Below are 18,609 nucleotides of genomic sequence, written 5' to 3'. Positions count from 1 at the left end.
CCTCGCCGCCCCGCCCGCATCGCCGCCGCCCCGCTCACATCGCTGCCACCGACGCCCCTCAGACCACGTCGCGGTGACCTCTCTCCTCGTTTCCCTCGTGCCACATCGCCCGCAACCTCCCCCCCCCCCCACCTGTCATCAGAAGGGAAGGGAAGAGAAGAAGTACAGCGAGCAGGTTTGGCGACGGCCAAGGGCTCGCAGATCCGTGGGCGCCATCGTCCGACCTCGTCCTCTGAGTGTGCTCCCGCCATGGCCTCCTCGAGACGCCGCCCTTCCCCCCTGCTCCAACCCTAACCATAGCATTGCTGCTGCTGGTCAAGGTGCTCTTGGCCCCTCCCCTCCCCTCATGCTGCTGTTGTTTTTGGCCCCTCCCCTCCCCTCCCCTCATGTTGCTGCTACTTTTGGTACACAGGTGCACGCACGTGTCCAACAACGACCCTTAGCCTCGGACGGCAGCAGCGACCATCACCAATGACGGCAGCGACAGGGGGTGAATTGGTTCTGCAGGTCAACCCCTTTTCTCCTCCTCCTTTCCAGTCCTCTTGTCTGATGCTTATGTGGGGCTCCAGTAGTTTTTTGGACGTGTTGGCTGGTCGGATGCGGCAATTTTTTTGGATGCATTAGCTACTCGAGCCTGGATGTGGTCGGTTTCCTTTGGTGAAATTAGGGGATCTGCTTGGGTCCCTCGGTTTTTTGTTGCTTTGCCGGAGGCTCGGCCGCACGCATAGATTCGTGTCAGTTTTTGTTGCCTTTCTGTATTTGTCTGGTGCTTATGGGTTTGGCGTGGACTGCTGTAGTTGGATTCTGTTGGTTTAAGATATTTCACTCTGACTATTGGTTTGGGTTAGTCCCAGATTTAGGTGTTTCTCTTGAGGATTAATTGTTGGATTACATTAGGTTAGAATATGACGCAGATTTGTTGCCATTCGGGTTAGTCCCTGCTTTAGTTCTTTGTCTTAAGGATTAGTTGCATGAATCACATGCCTGGTTAATTTTACGGATTGTGACTTTCGTGGTTGCTGTTCAGTGGGTTTAGGAGCCATTCTTAGGTGCTTGATTGGAGCTTGTTAGGTGAAGGTGATGAGATGGATTGTGCATGGGATCTATTCTTGGAAATTGTCTGCCTAAATGGATTGGTTAGCCCAAGCTCTTCCTGGTCCGTTTATCTTCGGGGTTGGACATCTGACAAGTTGGTTGGGGAAATAGAAGACAATCTATGTTGTTGTGGGTGTGGTTCTGACGTTATTGGAATCAATGTACTATTTTCAGGGGCTGGATTTGTTTGTAATCGATTCGGCCTTGCAAAAGAGATGTGGGGGAACAGGTTATTCGTGGGCTTCTGTTGGATTCTTAGATGGTGTCATTGTTGATTTGTTTTCATTGGTCCTTTCTTAGTTGTTTGCCTTGGCGGTCAGGGAGGTTGCATGGTTGGTTAAGAACATGGGTGGTCTATGTCTGTTGTGGTTGCAGTTGTTTGTATTAGAGTGTTGACCTCAAGTGCTAGATTAATTTGGTCCTTGCTTAGCAATGTAATCACAGGAATGGATAGGTCACATGGTTGATTAGAAAAAGAGCACAGAAGGTCTATGCTTGTTGCGGTTGTAGTCTTATGGATCAAGATGTTATTCTTGGGTACCAGATTAATTTGGTTATCCTGTCAGCTTCCTAGCTTCTAGTTTCTAATTATATATGAGGAATTCGTGTTTTATTGTCAACTGTTTTGTTTGGTTCTCCTGGTTTCTGAATCTTTTTTTGATGTAGGTTTGTTGCTGTCATCGTTTCTTCTGTTCCTTCACCGTTTTGGTCGTCCTGTCGTGTGTTGCTGCTTCAAGAGACTGCATCGTTCATGCTTCTGGTTGGTGAGCTTCTTCTTTACCTATTCGTTGCATTTTCTCTCTCTACTGGAGTGCATAGATCTAGATAGGTTGTTATGGATGGGTCCATTAGGTGCTCGGATCTGGTTAGAGTAATTAAATGATCTATTTGTTAGTCTATTTTTATTAATCCCTACTTTGGCCATTTGACTTAAGGGTTAAACAGATCACACAACTGTTTATATAAAATAAAGGGAGGATCTGTGCATATCGTGGTTGCAGTTCAGTGAAATCAAAGTGTTGTTCTTAGGTATTAGATTTATTTTCCTGTCATTCCCAGCTTCCAGTTTGTAATTATACGACAACCAGATATTTAATTGTTGATTGTTCTATTAAGTTCTTGTGTCTTTTAGTTGTTATTTTATATTTAAGAGCGGATACAGATTGAATATGTGCTTTGGTGTTAGTCATCCTTTCGGAAGATGTAGTACATTTCAATTTCTGTTTTGTATTGTTTAGGCTTCTTCCTTTGACGTTAGTTTACTGCTGGTCGCACTCCTAATGACCTAACAGACATGCATCCATGGTGACTTGGTGATCTTAAGCATGTCGAAAAACATGACAAAAGACATCCAATAGTGAGATTCTCTTTCTGCCGTTTAGATTTCACATCTTACCTGCCAAGTTTTGCCATTGTCGAAGACTAGCAGCTTGTGTGTGTTCATTTATTCCATTTTCCTTAATTTGCACTTTCACAGGCAAGCAAATTAGTGAAATATTTAACCAGCGCAGGGAGCTTACAAGGGCATGCAGAGAGTTTATCAGATGCATCAGTCAGATATTTCAGTTCAGCATCGTCTTCTCAGACTAACTCAACTGACGAAAATGGGTATACATGATCTTCTTTTACTATTATAATTTATTATTATATTATATTTGTGGATTTATCACATAATTTTGCTCTGTTATGCACTCGGGCATATGCAGGTTTTCATTCGATATATTTAGAAGCCACAACTGACTTTGAAAGCATGGCCTTTCCAGGTTTAAGGGGCATGGCATGTTGGCACCATTCACAGCTGGATGTCAGAGCAATGATGTGCATCTGCTGGTTATTGGGAGATCTGAGGTTGCGGCTCTCCAGTTATAGCATTATATATGTTTACTTCTCTTGCAATGTAGCATTCCATTTTGGAATGGAAGCTAATTTATTTATGATATGCTTGTGAACTATGTATGTTTGCCTTATACAGTGTTAACCTGAATATGCAGGGTTCTTATGTTTATGACATCAACAGAATAAGTATCTAGATTCTCTAGCAGGACTGTGGAGTACAAATTTAGGTATGTACAAATACATTCTTTTGAGTGTGATTTTTGTGATTATGTACCAGGGAGTTGTGCATTCTTTGGGATAATATCCTGCATCACCATTTTAGTTTTGTGATAAGAATAATGTATACAGTCTAATTTCATTCCTCTTGCATGAACTATTCATGATTTCTTCAGGTGGTAGTGAGCCTCGATTAGTCAAAGCTGCAACTGACCAATTAAACAAGTTACCCTTCTATCACTCCTTCTGGAACCGTACAACCAAACCAACATTGGTTAGTTTCTGCATCTCTTATTGACTATTAGTCTGTTAAAATCACTTTCCAACTTTGCAAATACTGATGATAGAATAAACCTGGCAATTGACACCAAGTACGAAACAATTGTTCTGCCTATATTGGATCAGAATAACAAGTGGTTATTATGTTAGTGCGTCAAGATAAATATTTGTTTATTTCATGATTAAGATGTGTACTTCATTTCTGCTGGAGAATAATGGCATGCGTGTTTTCAGAAGCATATCACTTTCTTTTATCTTTCAGACAACGGAGTTCACTTTCTTTATGATCTTGTGGCAATGAGTTGTTTTTTGCACTTGTAGGGGGGTGGATCTCAAGGGGAGAGGTGTTGTCCTCCAGAGCTGCTGGATCCTAAAATAAAGGTAATTTGTTTTGCGTTGTGGCGTAATCTTGGATGGTGGATTAGCATAACTATGTCTGTAGGATGTTGTACAAATGGTTAGCAATGTGTCATGAATGAAGTATATTTAGAAATCAAACTCTTTTTGGTATTTTAAGGATTGAGACTGTTGGTTGACTTACCAATATATAGCTCGCCTGTTGGAAATATGCCCTAGAGGCAATAATAAAAGTATTATTATTATATTTCCTTGTTCATGATAATTGTCTTTTATTCATGCTATAACTGTATTATCCGGAAATCGTAATACACGTGTGAATACATAGACCACAATATGTCCCTAGTGAGCCTCTAGTTGACTAGCTCGTTGTGATCAACAGATAGTCATGGTTTCCTGGCTATGGACATTGGATGTCGTTGATAACGGGATCACATCATTAGGAGAATGATGTGATGGACAAGACCCAATCCTAAGACTAGCACAAAAGATCGTGTAGTTCATTTGCTAGAGCTTTGCCAATGTCAAGTATCTCTTCCTTCGACCATGAGAGCGTGTAACTCCTGGATACCGTAGGAGTGCTTTGGGTGTATCAAACGTCACAACGTAACTGGGTGACTATAAAGGTGCACTACAGGTATCTCCGAAAGTATCTATTGTTTTATGCGGATCGAGACTGGGATTTGTCACTCCGTGTAAACGGAGAGGTATCTCTGGGCCCACTCGGTAGGACATCATCATATGTGCAATGTGACCAAGGAGTTGATCACGGGATGATGTGTTACGGAACGAGTAAAGTGACTTGCCGGTAACGAGATTGAACAAGGTATTGGATACCGACGATCGAATCTCGGGCAAGTAACATACCGATAGACAAAGGGAATTGAATACGGGATTGATTAAGTCCTTGACATCGTGGTTCATCCGATGAGATCATCGTGGAACATGTGGGAGCCATCATGGGTATCCAGATCCCGCTGTTGGTTATTGACCGGAGAACGTCTCGGTTATGTCTACATGTCTCCCGAACCCGTAGGGTCTACACACTTAAGGTTCGATGACGCTAGGGTTATAAAGGAAGTTTGTATGTGGTTACCGAATGTTGTTCAGAGTCCCGGATGAGATCCCGGATGTCACGAGGAGTTCCGGAATGGTCCGTAGGTAAAGATTTATATATGGGAAGTCCTATTTTGGCCACCGGAAAATGTTCGGGATTTTTCGGTATTGTACCGGGAAGGTTCTAGAAGGTTCCGGAGTGGGGCCCACCTGCATGGGGGGACCCACATGGACGTGGGTAGTGGGGGCAAGGCCCCACACCCCTGGTCAAGGCGCACCAAGATCCCCCCTTAGAAGGAATAAGATCATATCCCGAAGGGATAAGATCAAGATCCCTAAAAAGGGGGGATAACAATCGGTGGGGAAGGAAATGATGGGATTTCTTTCCTCCCACCTTGGCCAACGCCCCAATGGACTTGGAGGGCAAGAAACCAGCCCCCTCCACCCCTATATATAGTGGGGAGGCGCATGGGAGCTTCACCCTTGCCCCTGGCGCAGCCCTCCCTCTCCCAAGTGCTCCTCCTCTCTTGCGGTGCTTGGCGAAGCCCTGCAGGATTGCCACGCTCCTCCACCACCACCACGCCGTTGTGCTGCTGCTGGACGGAGTCTTCCTCAACCTCTCCCTCTCTCCTTGCTGGATCAAGGCATGGGAGACGTCACCGGGCTGTACGTGTGTTGAACGCGGAGGTGCCGTCCGTTCGGCACTAGGATCTCCGGTGATTTGGATCACGACAAGTACGACTCCTTCAACCCCGTTCTCTTGAACGCTTCCGCTTAGCGATCTACAAGGGTATGTAGATGCATTCTCTTTCTACTCGTTGCTGGTCTCTCCATAGATAGATCTTGGTGACACGTAGGAAAATTTTGAATTTCTGCTACGTTCCCCAACAGTGGTATCAGAACTAGGTCTATTGCGTAGATTCTTTGCACGAGTAGAACACAAAGTAGTTGTGGGCGTTGATGTTGTTCAATATGCTTACCGTTACTAGTCCAATCTTGTTTCGACGGTATTGTGGGATGAAGCGGCCCGGACCGACCTTACACGTACTCTTACGTGAGACAGGTTCCACCGATTGACATGCACTTGGTGCATAAGGTGGCTAGCGGGTGCCAGTCTCTCCCACTTTAGTCGGAACGGATTCGATGAAAAGGGTCCTTATGAAGGGTAAATAGCAATTGGCATATCACGTTGTGGTCTTGCGTAGGTAAGAAACGTTCTTGCTAGAAACCCATAGCAGCCACGTAAAACATGCAACAACAATTAGAGGACGTCTAACTTGTTTTTGCAGGGTATGCTATGTGATGTGATATGGCCAAGAAGAATGTGATGAATGATATGTGATGTATGAGATTGATCATGTTCTTGTAATAGGATTCACGACTTGCATGTCAATGAGTATGACAACCGGCAGGAGCCATAGGAGTTGTCTTTATTTATTGTATGACCTGCGTGTCATTGAAGAACGCCATGTAAACTACTTTACTTTATTGCTAAACGCGTTAGTCATAGAAGTAGAAGTAGTCGTTGGCGTGACAACTTCATGAAGACACGATGATGGAGATCATGATGATGGAGATCATGGTGTCATGCCGGTGACAAGATGATCATGGAGCCCCGAAGATGAAGATCAAAGGAGCTATATGATATTGGCCATATCATGTCACTACACTATTTGATTGCATGTGATGTTTATCATGTTTATGCATCTTGTTTGCTTAGAACGACGGTAGTAAATAAGATGATCCCTTACAACAATTTCAAGAAGTGTTCTCCCCTAACTGTGCACCGTTGCTACAGTTCGTCGCTTCTAAGCACCACGTGATGATCGGGTGTGATGGATTCTTACGTTCACATACAACGGGTGTAAGACAGTTTTACACAGCGAAAACACTTAGGGTTAACTTGACGAGCCTAGCATGTACAGACATGGCCTCGGAACACAGAGACCGAAAGGTCGAGCATGAGTCGTATAGTAGATACGATCAACATGAAGATGTTCACCGATGATGACTAGTCCGTCTCACGTGATGATCGGACACGGCCTAGTTGACTCGGATCATGTAATCACTTAGATGACCAGAGGGATGTCTATCTGAGTGGGAGTTCATAAGATGAACTTAATTATCCTGAACATAGTCAAAAGACCTTTTGCAAATTATGTCGTAGCTCGCGCTTTAGTTCTACTGTTTTAGATATGTTCCTAGAGAAAATATAGTTGAAAGTTGATAGTAGCGATTATGCGAACAGTAGAAAGCTTATGTCCTTAATGCACTGCTCAGTGTGCTGAACCCCAAATGTCGTTTGTGGATGTTTCGAACATCGAACATACACGTTTTGATAACTACGTGATAGTTCAGTTAAATGGTTTAAGTAGAGGCATCAAAGGCGTTTTCGAAACATCGCGGAACATATGAGATGTTTCGAGGGCTGAGATTGGGATTTCAGGCTCGTGCTCACGTCAAGAGGTATAAGACCTCCGACGATTCTCTTAGCCTGCAAACTAAGGGAGAAAATCTCAATCGTTGAGCTTGTGCTCAGATTGTCTGAGTGCAACAATCACTTGAATTGAGTGGGAGTTGATCTTCCAAATGAGATAGTGATGTTTCTCCAAAGTCATTGCCACCGAGCTGCTAGAGCTTCGTGATGAACTATAACATATCAGGGATAAATAAGATGATCCTTGAGGTATTCACGATGTTTGACACCGCGAAAGTAGAAATCAAGAAGGAGCATCAATTGTTGATGGTTGGTGAAACCACTAGTTTCAAGAAGGGCAAGGGCAAGAAGGGATACTTCATGAAACGGCAAATCAGCTGCTGCTCCAGTGAAGAAACCCAAGGTTGAACCCAAACCTGAGACTAAGTGCTTCTGTAATAAGGGGAACAGTCACTAGAGCAGAATTACCCTACATACTTGGTAGATGAGAAGGCTGGCAAGGTCGATAGAAGTATATTGGATATACATTATGTTAATGTGTACTTTACTCCTAGTAGCACCAGGGTATAAGATACCGGTTCGGTTGCTAAGTGTTAGTAACTCGAAATAAAAGCTACGGCATAAACGGAGACTAGCTAAAGGTGAGCTGACGATATGTGTTGGAAGTGTTTCCAATGTTGATATGATCAAGCATCGCACGCTCCCTCTACCATCGAGATTTGGTGTTTGCATTGAGCATAGACATGATTGGATTATGTCTATCGCAATACGGTTATTCATTTAAAGAGAATAATGGTTACTCTATTTATTTGAATAATACCTTCAATGGTCTTGCACCTAAAATGAATGGTTCATTGAAATCTCGATCGTAGTGATACACATGTTCATGCCAAAAGATAGTAATGATAGTACCACCTATTTGTGGCACTGCCACGTAAGTCATATCGGTATAAAATGCATGAAGAAGCTCCATGTTGATGGATCTTTGGACTCACTCATTTTTGAAAAGTTTGAGACATGTGAACCATGTCTATTGGTATATATGCATGAAGAAACTCCATGCAAATGGACCGTTTGAACTCACTTGATTTTGAATCACTTGAGATATGCAAATCATACCACATGGGCAAGATGACTGAAAAGCCTCGGTTTCAGTAAGATGGAACAAGATAGCAACTTGTTGGAAGTAACACATTTTGATGTGTGTAGTCCAATGAGTGCTGAGGCATGCAGTGAATATCATTATGTTCTTACTTCACAGATGATTCGAGTAGATGTTGAATATATTTACTTGATGAAACACAAGTCTGAATTATTGAATGGTTCAAGTAATTTCAGAGTAAAGTTGAAGATCATCGTGACAAGAGGATAAAATGTCTATGATAAGATCATAGAGATGAGTATCTGAGTTACGAGTTTTGGCACACAATTAAGACATTGTGGAAATTGTTTCGCAATTAATACCGCCTGGAACACCATAGTGTGATGGTGTGTCCGAACATCATAACTGCACCCTATTGGATATGATGCATACCATGATGTCTCTTATCGTATTACCACTATCGTTCATGGGTTAGGCATTAGAGACAACCACATTCACTTTAAATAGGGCACCACGTAATTCCGATGAGATGACACCGTATGAATTATGGTTTAGAGAAACCTAAGTTGTCGTTTCTTAAAAGTTTGGGGCTGCGACGCTTATATGAAAAAGTTTCAGGTTGATAAGCTCGAACCCAAAGCGGATAAAATGCATCTTCATAGGAAACCCAAAACAGTTGGGTATACCTCCTAATTCAGATCTGAAAGCAATATGGATTGTTTCTAGAATCGGGTCCTTTCTCGAGGAAAAGTTTCTCTCGAAAGAATTGAGTGGGAGGATGGTGGAGACTTGATGAGGTTATTGAACCGTCTCTTCAACTAGTGTGTGACAGGGCACAGGGAGTTGTTCCTGTGGCACCTACACCAATTGAAGTGGAAGCTTATGATATTGATCATGAAACTTCGTATCAAGTCACTCCCAAACCTTGTAGGATGACAAGGATGCGTACTACTTCAGAGTGGTACGTAATCCTGTCTTGAAGGTCATGTTGCTAGACAACAATGAACCTACGAGCTATGGAGAAGCGATGGTGGGCCCGGATTCCGATAAATGGCTTGAGGCCATAAAATCCGAGAGAGGATCCATGTATGAAAACAAAGTGTAGACTTTGGCAGAACGGCTCGATGGTCGTAAGGCTAATGAGTACAGATGGATTTCAAAAGGAAGACGGACAATGATGGTAAATGTCACCATTAAGAAAGCTCGACTTGTCGTTAAGATGTTTTCCGACAAGTTCAAGGAGTTGACTACGATGAGATTTTCTCACTCGTAGTGATGCTAAGAGTCTGTTGGAATTATATTAGCGATTACTGCATTATTTATGAAATCTTGCAGATAGGATGTCAAAACATTGTTTCCTCGACGATTTTAATGAGGAAAGGTTGTATGTGATACAACCGGAAGGTTTTGTCAATCCCGAAAGATGCTAATAAGTATGCAGAGCTCCAGCAATCCTTCTAAGGACTGGAGTGGGCATCTCGGAGTTGGAATGTATGCTTTGATGATGATCAAAAATTTTGAGTTTGTACAAAGTTTATGAGAAACTTGTATTTCCAAAGAAGTGAGTGGGAGCACTATAGAATTTCTGATGAGTATATGTTGTTGACATATTGTTGATCAGAAATGACGTAGAATTTCTGGAAAGCATATAGGGTTATTTTGAAAGTGTTTTTCAATGGAAAGCCTGGATTAAGCTACTTGAACATTGAGCATCAAGATCTATAAGGATAGATCAAAATGCTTAATGATACTTTCAAATGAGCACATACCTTGACATGATCTTGAAGGTGTTCAAGATGGACCAGTCAAAGAAGGAGTTCTTGCCTGAGTTGTAAGGTACGAAGTTAAGACTTAAAGCTCGACCACGGCAGAATAGAGAGAAAGGACGAAGGTCGTCCCCTATGCTTAAGACGTAGGCTCTTCAGTATGCTATGCTGTGTACCGCACCTGAAGTGTGCCTTGCCATGAGTCAGTCAAGGGGTACAAGAGTGATCCAAGAATGGCTCACAGGACAGCGGTCAAAGTTATCCTTAGTAACTAGTGGACTAAGGAATTTTCTCGATTATGGAGGTGGTAAAAGAGTTCGTCGTAAAGGTTACGACGATGCAAGCTTGACACCTATCCGGATAGCTCTGAGTAGAGAGACCGGATACATATAATGGAGCAATAATTTAGAATAGCTCCAAGTAGAACAGTTGTTTGGAATAGCTCCAAATAGAGTGTGGTAGCTGCATCTAGGAGATGACATAGAGATTTGTAAAGCACACACGGATCTGAAAGGTTCAGACCCGTTGACTAAAACCTCTCTCACAAGCAACATGATCAAACATAAAACTCATTGAGTGTTAATCACATAGTGATGTGAACTAGACTACTGACTCTAGTAAACTCTTGGGTATTAGTCACATGGCGATGTGACCTGTGAGTGTTAATCACATGGCGATGTGAACTAGATTATTGACTCTAGTGCAAGTGGGAGACTGTTGGAAATATGCCCTAGAGGCAATAATAAAAGTATTATTATTATATTTCCTTGTTCACGATAATTGTCTTTTATTCATGCTATAACTGTATTATCCGGAAATCATAATACACGTGTGAATACATAGACCACAATATGTCCCTAGTGAGCCTCTAGTTGACTAGCTCGTTGTGATCAACAGATAGTCATGGTTTCCTGGCTATGGACATTGGATGTCGTTGATAACGGGATCACATCATTAGGAGAATGATGTGATGGACAAGACCCAATCCTAAGACTAGCACAAAAGATCGTGTAGTTCATTTGCTAGAGCTTTGCCAATGTCAAGTATCTCTTCCTTCGACCATGAGAGCGTGTAACTCCTGGATACCGTAGGAGTGCTTTGGGTGTATCAAACGTCACAACGTAACTGGGTGACTATAAAGGTGCACTACAGGTATCTCTGAAAGTATCTATTGTTTTATGCGGATCGAGACTGGGATTTGTCACTCCGTGTAAACGGAGAGGTATCTCTGGGCCCACTCGGTAGGACATCATCATATGCGCAATGTGACCAAGGAGTTGATCACGGGATGATGTGTTACAGAACAAGTAAAGTGACTTGCCGGTAACGAGATTGAACAAGGTATTGGATACCGACGATCGAATCTCGGGCAAGTAACATACCGATAGACAAAGGGAATTGAATACAGGATTGATTAAGTCCTTGACATCGTGGTTCATCCGATGAGATCATTGTGGAACATGTGGGAGCCATCATGGGTATCCAGATCCCGCTGTTGGTTATTGACCGGAGAACGTCTCGGTTATGTCTACATGTCTCCCGAACCCGTAGGGTCTACACACTTAAGGTTCGATGACGCTAGGGTTATAAAGGAAGTTTGTATGTGGTTACCGAATGTTGTTCGGAGTCCCGGATGAGATCCCGGACGTCACGAGGAGTTCCGGAATGGTCCGAAGGTAAAGATTTATATATGGGAAGTCCTATTTTGGCCACCGGAAAATGTTCGGGATTTTTCGGTATTGTACCGGGAAGGTTCTAGAAGGTTCCGGAGTGGGGCCCACCTGCATGGGGGGACCCACATGGACGTGGGTAGTGGGGGCAAGGCCCCACACCCCTGGTCAAGGCGCACCAAGATCCCCCCTTAGAAGGAATAAGATCATATCCCGAAGGGATAAGATCAAGATCCCTAAAAAGGCGGGATAACAATCGGTGGGGAAGGAAATGATGGGATTTCTTTCCTCCCACCTTGGCCAACGCCCCAATGGACTTGGAGGGCAAGAAACCAGCCCCCTCCACCCCTATATATAGTGGGGAGGCGCATGGGAGCTTCACCCTTGCCCCTGGCGCAGCCCTCCCTCTCCCAAGTGCTCCTCCTCTCTCGCGGTGCTTGGCGAAGCCCTGCAGGATTGCCACGCTCCTCCACCACCACCACGCCGTTGTGCTGCTGCTGGACGGAGTCTTCCTCAACCTCTCCCTCTCTCCTTGCTGGATCAAGGCATGGGAGACGTCACCGGGCTGTACGTGTGTTGAACGCGGAGGTGTCGTCCGTTCGGCACTAGGATCTCCGGTGATTTGGATCACGAAAAGTACGACTCCTTCAACCCCGTTCTCTTGAACGCTTCCGCTTAGCGATCTACAAGGGTATGTAGATGCATTCTCTTTCTACTCGTTGCTGGTCTCTCCATAGATAGATCTTGGTGACACGTAGGAAAATTTTGAATTTCTGCTACGTTCCCCAACATCGCCTCCGCGCATGAGGAAGGCAATGCCATTATGCCTAGGCTACCACGGAGCCGAACAACGATGTTGTTCAGCCTGTCACCTAACACCATCAAGGTCGCCTGCTAAACCTAACTCACCATCAACCTCCTCAATATCACCTATCCTGTTACCGCTTTACCATTTGATTCCTTAATTCTAGATAACTGATACTAATTTTTTTGAGGAGTAGAGATTTGAACCATAGTTTAGTTAATAATGCCGGGTTCATATTTGGAGGATAGTCATGTATCTGTGAATTTGACAGCGGAGTTAATTTTACAGAACATATAAGTTACCACTGTTTTGTTAGTTCATTGATGGTCAAACATACTATTTTAATATCTTCCTATAAGTGCCACAAAAAATCTGCAGTTGATCGTAGCATGTTGCCGTTGGACTAAAAATATATTTTTTAGGATGTGGTCTTTATATGCTCATTGTATGTAGGAGGAGGAGCGTGGCCGAAAGACGGCGGCCAGTCCGACCATGTGCTCACTTCACCCCCTTCTCCCTTCCAATTTTGGATTTGATCTGGACGCCGCCGTCGCCGTGGTTGCCTCGCCGTCGTGGCTCAGGTGCCCATTGTGATACTCAAAACCTGGTAAATAATAATTTATCACTGAATGTTTGACATGACCCCATTATGTACAGAAGTAAATTCTAGCACAGAAGCCATATTGCAGATTGAAGAGTTTCAGGTTGACAAGGTAATAATATTGTCAGTGTGTTCATGTTTATGGTTAGATTTATATCATGGTATTTCTCAGAGCAATATTTTAGGGTCATATGGCAGTCACACACTGATTTAAACCGAGCATTAATATGCAATAAGAATGGCCTATTACCTGGTTGAGATGTACAATATGAAAAGTATCCATTACAATTAAGGGTTTAGAATCTGCTACTCCTTGGTTTGTTGTGGATCCATGATGTTTTAGTGTGGTTCATATAGATGGACAACTGTAGTTGCATTGTGGTTGGTGGGGAAAATAATAATAGCTGCATTTCATTTCTCTATTTGCTTTGACGTAAATAGTAAGAGAGGGTTCTGAACCAAACGATCAGTTCCTCAATTCTGCACTTCATCATGAGAAGCAGAGCTCCCTTGTGCCACTCTCTCTACAAAGGTGATGCTTGCTCCCATTCATGGTTTGGTTTGCAAAATTAGTTGGAGTTGTGATTCACTAGCAGTTCTTAAAATATATGTGCTTTCATTAAGAAGAATAAGCTACCATGCTAGATTAGTTGATCCAGGGCTTAAGTTCCGATCTCAAAGTTTTTTATTGCATCAGTTTAACTTTCATGTAGTTTTGTGTATTACTTTATTATATGTAGAAGAAATAATAATAAGATTGATCCCTTCACTTTTTCTGCAGAAAGTGTACTCTGCAAGCTTATCAAATCTGGGTACTGTTGTAGAAGTGCAACACCATACATCAGTGAGCTCCCTAATTTGGCTAGAACAGAGGGCTACTGTTCTTACTCATTTACTATTGTTTTGGCACCTTACTGTGTTTCAAATTGGTATTCCATTACGTTTTGCCACCCGCTTCTGCAAGAAAGAATGCTTATAATAAATTTCATGATGTAACTTCATATGATTTCCAATTAACAAATTCCTACTGTTTTGGCACTCCAAATAGATAAAAGGAAGTCTACCTGCTATTCTAAGATTCATATATCAGGCACATACATAATGTATCATCCCTTATGACTCTGAAGCAATTCAGGTGTTAATCTAAGTATTTCATACCTCTGTTTATTGAGTAGTTTATGTCTTATGCATGATTAGTGGGTTATCTACTACACACTTTTTATTTTAAATGTTAGCAAGGTAACCAGAACTATGATTACAGCGACCAAGTGATATTATAAATCCTTTTAGTATCTTTTTCATTGCTGACGTGTTCTTCCAATAATCTTGGTGCCCACTATTCTTCTTGGATGTACGATTCTGATATAGCAATTGCAATAGTCCTCCCAGTTCACTCTTCTGAATTGTGGCATGCTGATTTTTTATTATCCAAAAAGTTAGCAGTTCACATGTCTACTCATGGACAACTATATGATGTTCTGTCTCATGTGCATTAAGAGAATTGCTAAAAATACTTACTGAAGATAAAGTTGTAGAATGCACTATTGAAACACAGAATAACGTTTACCCTTAGGGGTATGCCTCTGCTGGGGCCTTTTGAGATATCTGTGTACCATCATGGTCTTATATTTTGCAGTGTGGTGCCCTTTTTGTTTGTTTTGGGTTCAACTGCCTTCGTCTGTGCATATTCTTTTGGTATAATCATAAAACGAGATAGTCGATTTCTTCTTCTTGGAATAGTGCTTTCGCTCGAATAATGAATGATTTCATTTAGGGAGAGGGGGCGTATATCCATACACTACCCGCATCATGCTAATTGCATGTATTCTGTCTCTCTTTCATATATCTGTTGGTAGTTTTTCTTTTCGAGGTTGCTTTGTCCTCTCCTGATTATTCTTTTCCTAGTGATTAATTTCTAACTATTTGTTGTAGATGGCATTCAATGCACTATTCTTTTGATGCGTCGGCTTGAAACGCATTATGATATACATTTAACTATAGATGGCATGCCGTGCATTATGATATACATTCAACTCAGTTGCAAATATCATGCAAGCGACAAAACGCATTATGATATACATTTGATTTGCTTACTCCACAGTTGCGCGAAAATTTCCTTGGTTCTAGGTTCTGAATACGTGTTAATCCAGCATCTGTTTTGACCCCGTAGATGAATTTATCCCCAGATGTTTATACAGGGAATGAGGCATACCATTGATAGTTTGAATCAAACCAGTAGAGGACGCCACCATCGATTATGGTGTCGAGCAACAGAACTGCAGTGATCTGGCAGTGTGACTGTTGACCTCCTTGACACCATTCACGTTCGTCGCTCTGAACCCACTCAGCAGACAAGTAACTCTTTATCCTTCAATTCCATGTATAGCTCTGTATCTTAAATTCCTTGCACTATTCTCATGGCCGTTGAATACATCATGTAACCCCACATAAATGGCTAGGAACCAAATAAATTTAATTTATCTTCAATACCCTCTCCAAAATATTTCTATTGTCTGTATTAGGAAGGATCTATAAGAGTTGCTGCTATATATATGTTCACTCTGTGCATTTTAAAACCGAACCAAAAAACCATACCAAAAATAAACCGAACCGAACCAATTTTATGGTTTTTATGGTTTCTGCTTTCGGTATGGTATGAACTTTTCATACCGATTTGAACTTGGTTTTTATGGTATATACCGGAAAACCGAACGGTTAACCGAATAAACCGAAGTAAAAAATAAATTTATCTTTCTTGAGATGAACAACCATACAAGTTGTCATTTTTCTTGTACATGAGTCAAATGCACTACTAAGAACATAATTTTTTTCTTGTAACATAGTCATTTTTCTATTTTTAAAATGCTAAGCACGTCCATAACCATCAACAGATGAATCAATGCATGCATATATACTTATATATATAGTCATATACTATTTGTGTAGAATAGTATGTGTTTTGAGTCATAAATTTGCTAATTATTATTACATCATTTCCAAATTCGCGTCAACGTTGGTTTTTATGGTATATACCGAAACCATACCGAAATAATTTGGTATATACCGAAACCGAGCCATATTTTAATTTCATACCATATTTACCGAAGTATTAATACCGTACAAACTGAAAAACCGTATAAATCGAACCATGTAAACCGAATAAACCGAACGCACAGGGTGAATATATGTTGTGAACCCGCCCATGTAGTTAATATTTCGTTCTTCATTTTTTTTCTTAGTTCAAGCCCCTGAGATAATGCTTTTAAATTATGAACTGACTATAGTTCAAGATTTAGTGAACATGTCAACATACATGGTGATCTTTACAACTTATTTTTTTCTGTGGGGCTTCAAATATAATAAATTAGGAATAAATAATGTGCAGTAATCATGTTTCTTTTCTTATCACTATACTTCAGTAATGGTATCTACACAATGTATACATACTGCTATCATAGTGCAGTGTGAATGAAGTGTGCCGCTTCTACTTGCATAAAAGCTGATATTGACATGCTCCTTAGCCATGTGATCTTCAAGGGCCGTTGGCTATGTGTATCACTTCATAGATTAAAGATGTAGCTACAATCATTATTAGTTTTTTTTTGGTTATCTTCCTTTTTAAAAAAGCAGCTTAGAGACCTACTGGCTGCTCTGGATCAAGATTATAAGCAGATTTCATATATTTGGACAACAGACAGAGATTGTGTTTCATATATGCATATGCATTTATTGTATAATTCAGTTCCGCCACTGAATTTTTACTACCTACATGAATTTCCTCTATACCAGATATTAACGATTGAAATTAGTGACATCTACTCAAATAAATATCCACAGGTTGGCATAGACATGTTTACATCAGCAATCTTTTCTTTGAGATATCTGGTGGCCTTTCATGTAAGTTCAATGTATCCATTTATCATTCCATTGGTTTCTTGATTCAACAATAACAATAAAGTACGGCTAAATTATACTTTGTAGAGAAAGGGATGACGTACACCTAGGTTATATAGGCTAAAGAGTATCGATAGTCTGACCGCATATCATTTTTTGTACACTCAGTAATCTTTAATGGTTTATTAACACTAGCTAATCCAAAGTAGATGTTTGTTATTTGTTCCCTTTTCCTTACTTATCAATAGAGTAATGATCTTTATTTTTATCTGTTTTGTAGAACCATCGAATTCAAGTCATCTTTGAGTACACGACATCTTCTGAAGTTCGTGCCATCATGCTTTAGTTTCCCACATGGGCTGAGATTATTCAAATAAAAAGACAGTCTCAGGCACAAGAGCATGATGTGCTTGCGCCAGTTGCTTTCACACCAAGGCCACGCGGTTGATCATCTAAGCGCACCTATGAAGTTGACCGACAAGGCAGTTGGACAGAGCTACTAATTAGTATGCCTAATAGCTGTTGCTTTGTAGTTTGACCTCCTCTACCATCAGTATGCCTGGCTTTTGCTTTCTTATTATGTTCCTGCTATTAGTACTTCCTCTCTCGTGTTCGTGCTCTTATTTTTGAACTTAATGTTGTATTTATTAGGTTTTGTGGTCTAATGAACTAACTGAGTGTTTATAATTTCATGATGATGTTGAACTCGATAATATCTTGCTTCTTACTAAATGATCATTACCTGCTTGACCATATCGTTGGGACCGGCACCCTCGCGCCAAGGCGCGGTCCCGATCTAGTAATGGCGAGAGGGAGAGGGGCACGAGATTTCTGGGGAGATCATGGGAGAATTTTCAGGAACGGATTATCGTGGAAGAAAACAGGTATAATTGGAAGGAAATAAATGGGTGGAAGGAAGAATCGATCGGGGTGGAAAAGGACGGTGGAGACGAAGGAGTTGAAAGATGATTTGTAGATTTCCTAAAAAAAAGAAAGATGATTTGTAGATTGGATTTTTTTTCATTAAATAAAGTTAGTTATTTGTTTACTTAAAATCCATTATTTGTTTCCTAAAGAAAATTACATTGGTGAGATGAAAAGGTTGATTGGGTAAGTCAGGAAAGCTAGATCTGTGACTTTTTATACAATAGGAAAGTGTTTGTTTACAAGGAAATGATGGAGAGAAAAAATCAACCGGTGGGCTGGTGGGAGGGGGACGAAAAAAACCAGCGAAAAAAAATCAGACGAAAGTGGTGGGACTATTCAACCAACTCGTCCATTAGGAGTAGAGATTATCAAGAACAATCAAGCAAGACGTAGGGTATTACCTCCATCAAGAGGGCCCGAACCTGGGTAAACATCATGTTCCCTGCCTATTGTTACCATCCGCCTTAGACGCACAGTTCGGGACCCCCTACTCGAAATCGACACCGACAGCAGTCGTGCTCGCGGTGGAGCCGGACACAAAGCGCGGCAGGGACCAGCCCAAGTCATC

The 18,609-nt window shown here is 41.6% G+C and overlaps 1 protein-coding gene across 8 annotated transcripts; it reads left to right on the top strand.

Moving 5' to 3' along the window:
- Window positions 1–410: 410 nt before the first annotated feature.
- Window positions 411–17,827, top strand: LOC123127935 (uncharacterized). Of its 8 annotated transcripts, none has more exons than XR_006462918.1 (13): window positions 411–507; window positions 1,762–1,855; window positions 2,334–2,452; window positions 2,573–2,703; window positions 2,802–2,943; window positions 3,087–3,158; window positions 3,324–3,421; window positions 3,748–3,807; window positions 13,073–13,200; window positions 13,277–13,332; window positions 15,391–15,575; window positions 17,058–17,117; window positions 17,395–17,827. XR_006462918.1 is itself a non-coding variant. In XM_044547835.1 (4 exons), exons 1-4 carry the CDS (start codon window positions 12,618–12,620, stop codon window positions 15,503–15,505), a joined length of 366 nt encoding a protein of 121 aa, XP_044403770.1. In that variant the 5' UTR covers window positions 12,612–12,617; the 3' UTR covers window positions 15,506–15,866. The 8 variants fall into 8 exon arrangements, 1 of the variants encoding a protein (XP_044403770.1); XR_006462947.1 differs by having other exon boundaries at window positions 1,762–1,859; window positions 2,859–2,943; XR_006462923.1 differs by having other exon boundaries at window positions 1,762–1,859; window positions 15,419–15,575.
- The last annotated feature ends 782 nt before the right edge of the window (window positions 17,828–18,609 follow it).

The sequence above is a fragment of the Triticum aestivum genome, chromosome 1A (genome assembly GCF_018294505.1).
Source record: "Triticum aestivum cultivar Chinese Spring chromosome 1A, IWGSC CS RefSeq v2.1, whole genome shotgun sequence".
Lineage (NCBI taxonomy): Eukaryota > Viridiplantae > Streptophyta > Magnoliopsida > Poales > Poaceae > Triticum > Triticum aestivum.
Note: the sequence above shows the minus strand (reverse complement) of the source record. Positions and strands in the feature narration are given on the sequence as shown.

Excerpts from the sequence above, each read along its gene's own strand:
- LOC123127935 (XM_044547835.1), top strand. The coding sequence starts at position 12,618 with ATGAGGAAGGCAATGCCATTATGCCTAGGCTACCACGGAGCCGAACAA. Across the intron at positions 12,701-13,072 it reads TGTCACCTAACACCATCAAG|GAGGAGGAGCGTGGCCGAAA; the intron begins GTCGCCTGCTAA and ends CATTGTATGTAG. Across the intron at positions 13,333-15,406 it reads AAGAGTTTCAGGTTGACAAG|ATGTTTATACAGGGAATGAG; the intron begins GTAATAATATTG and ends ATTTATCCCCAG.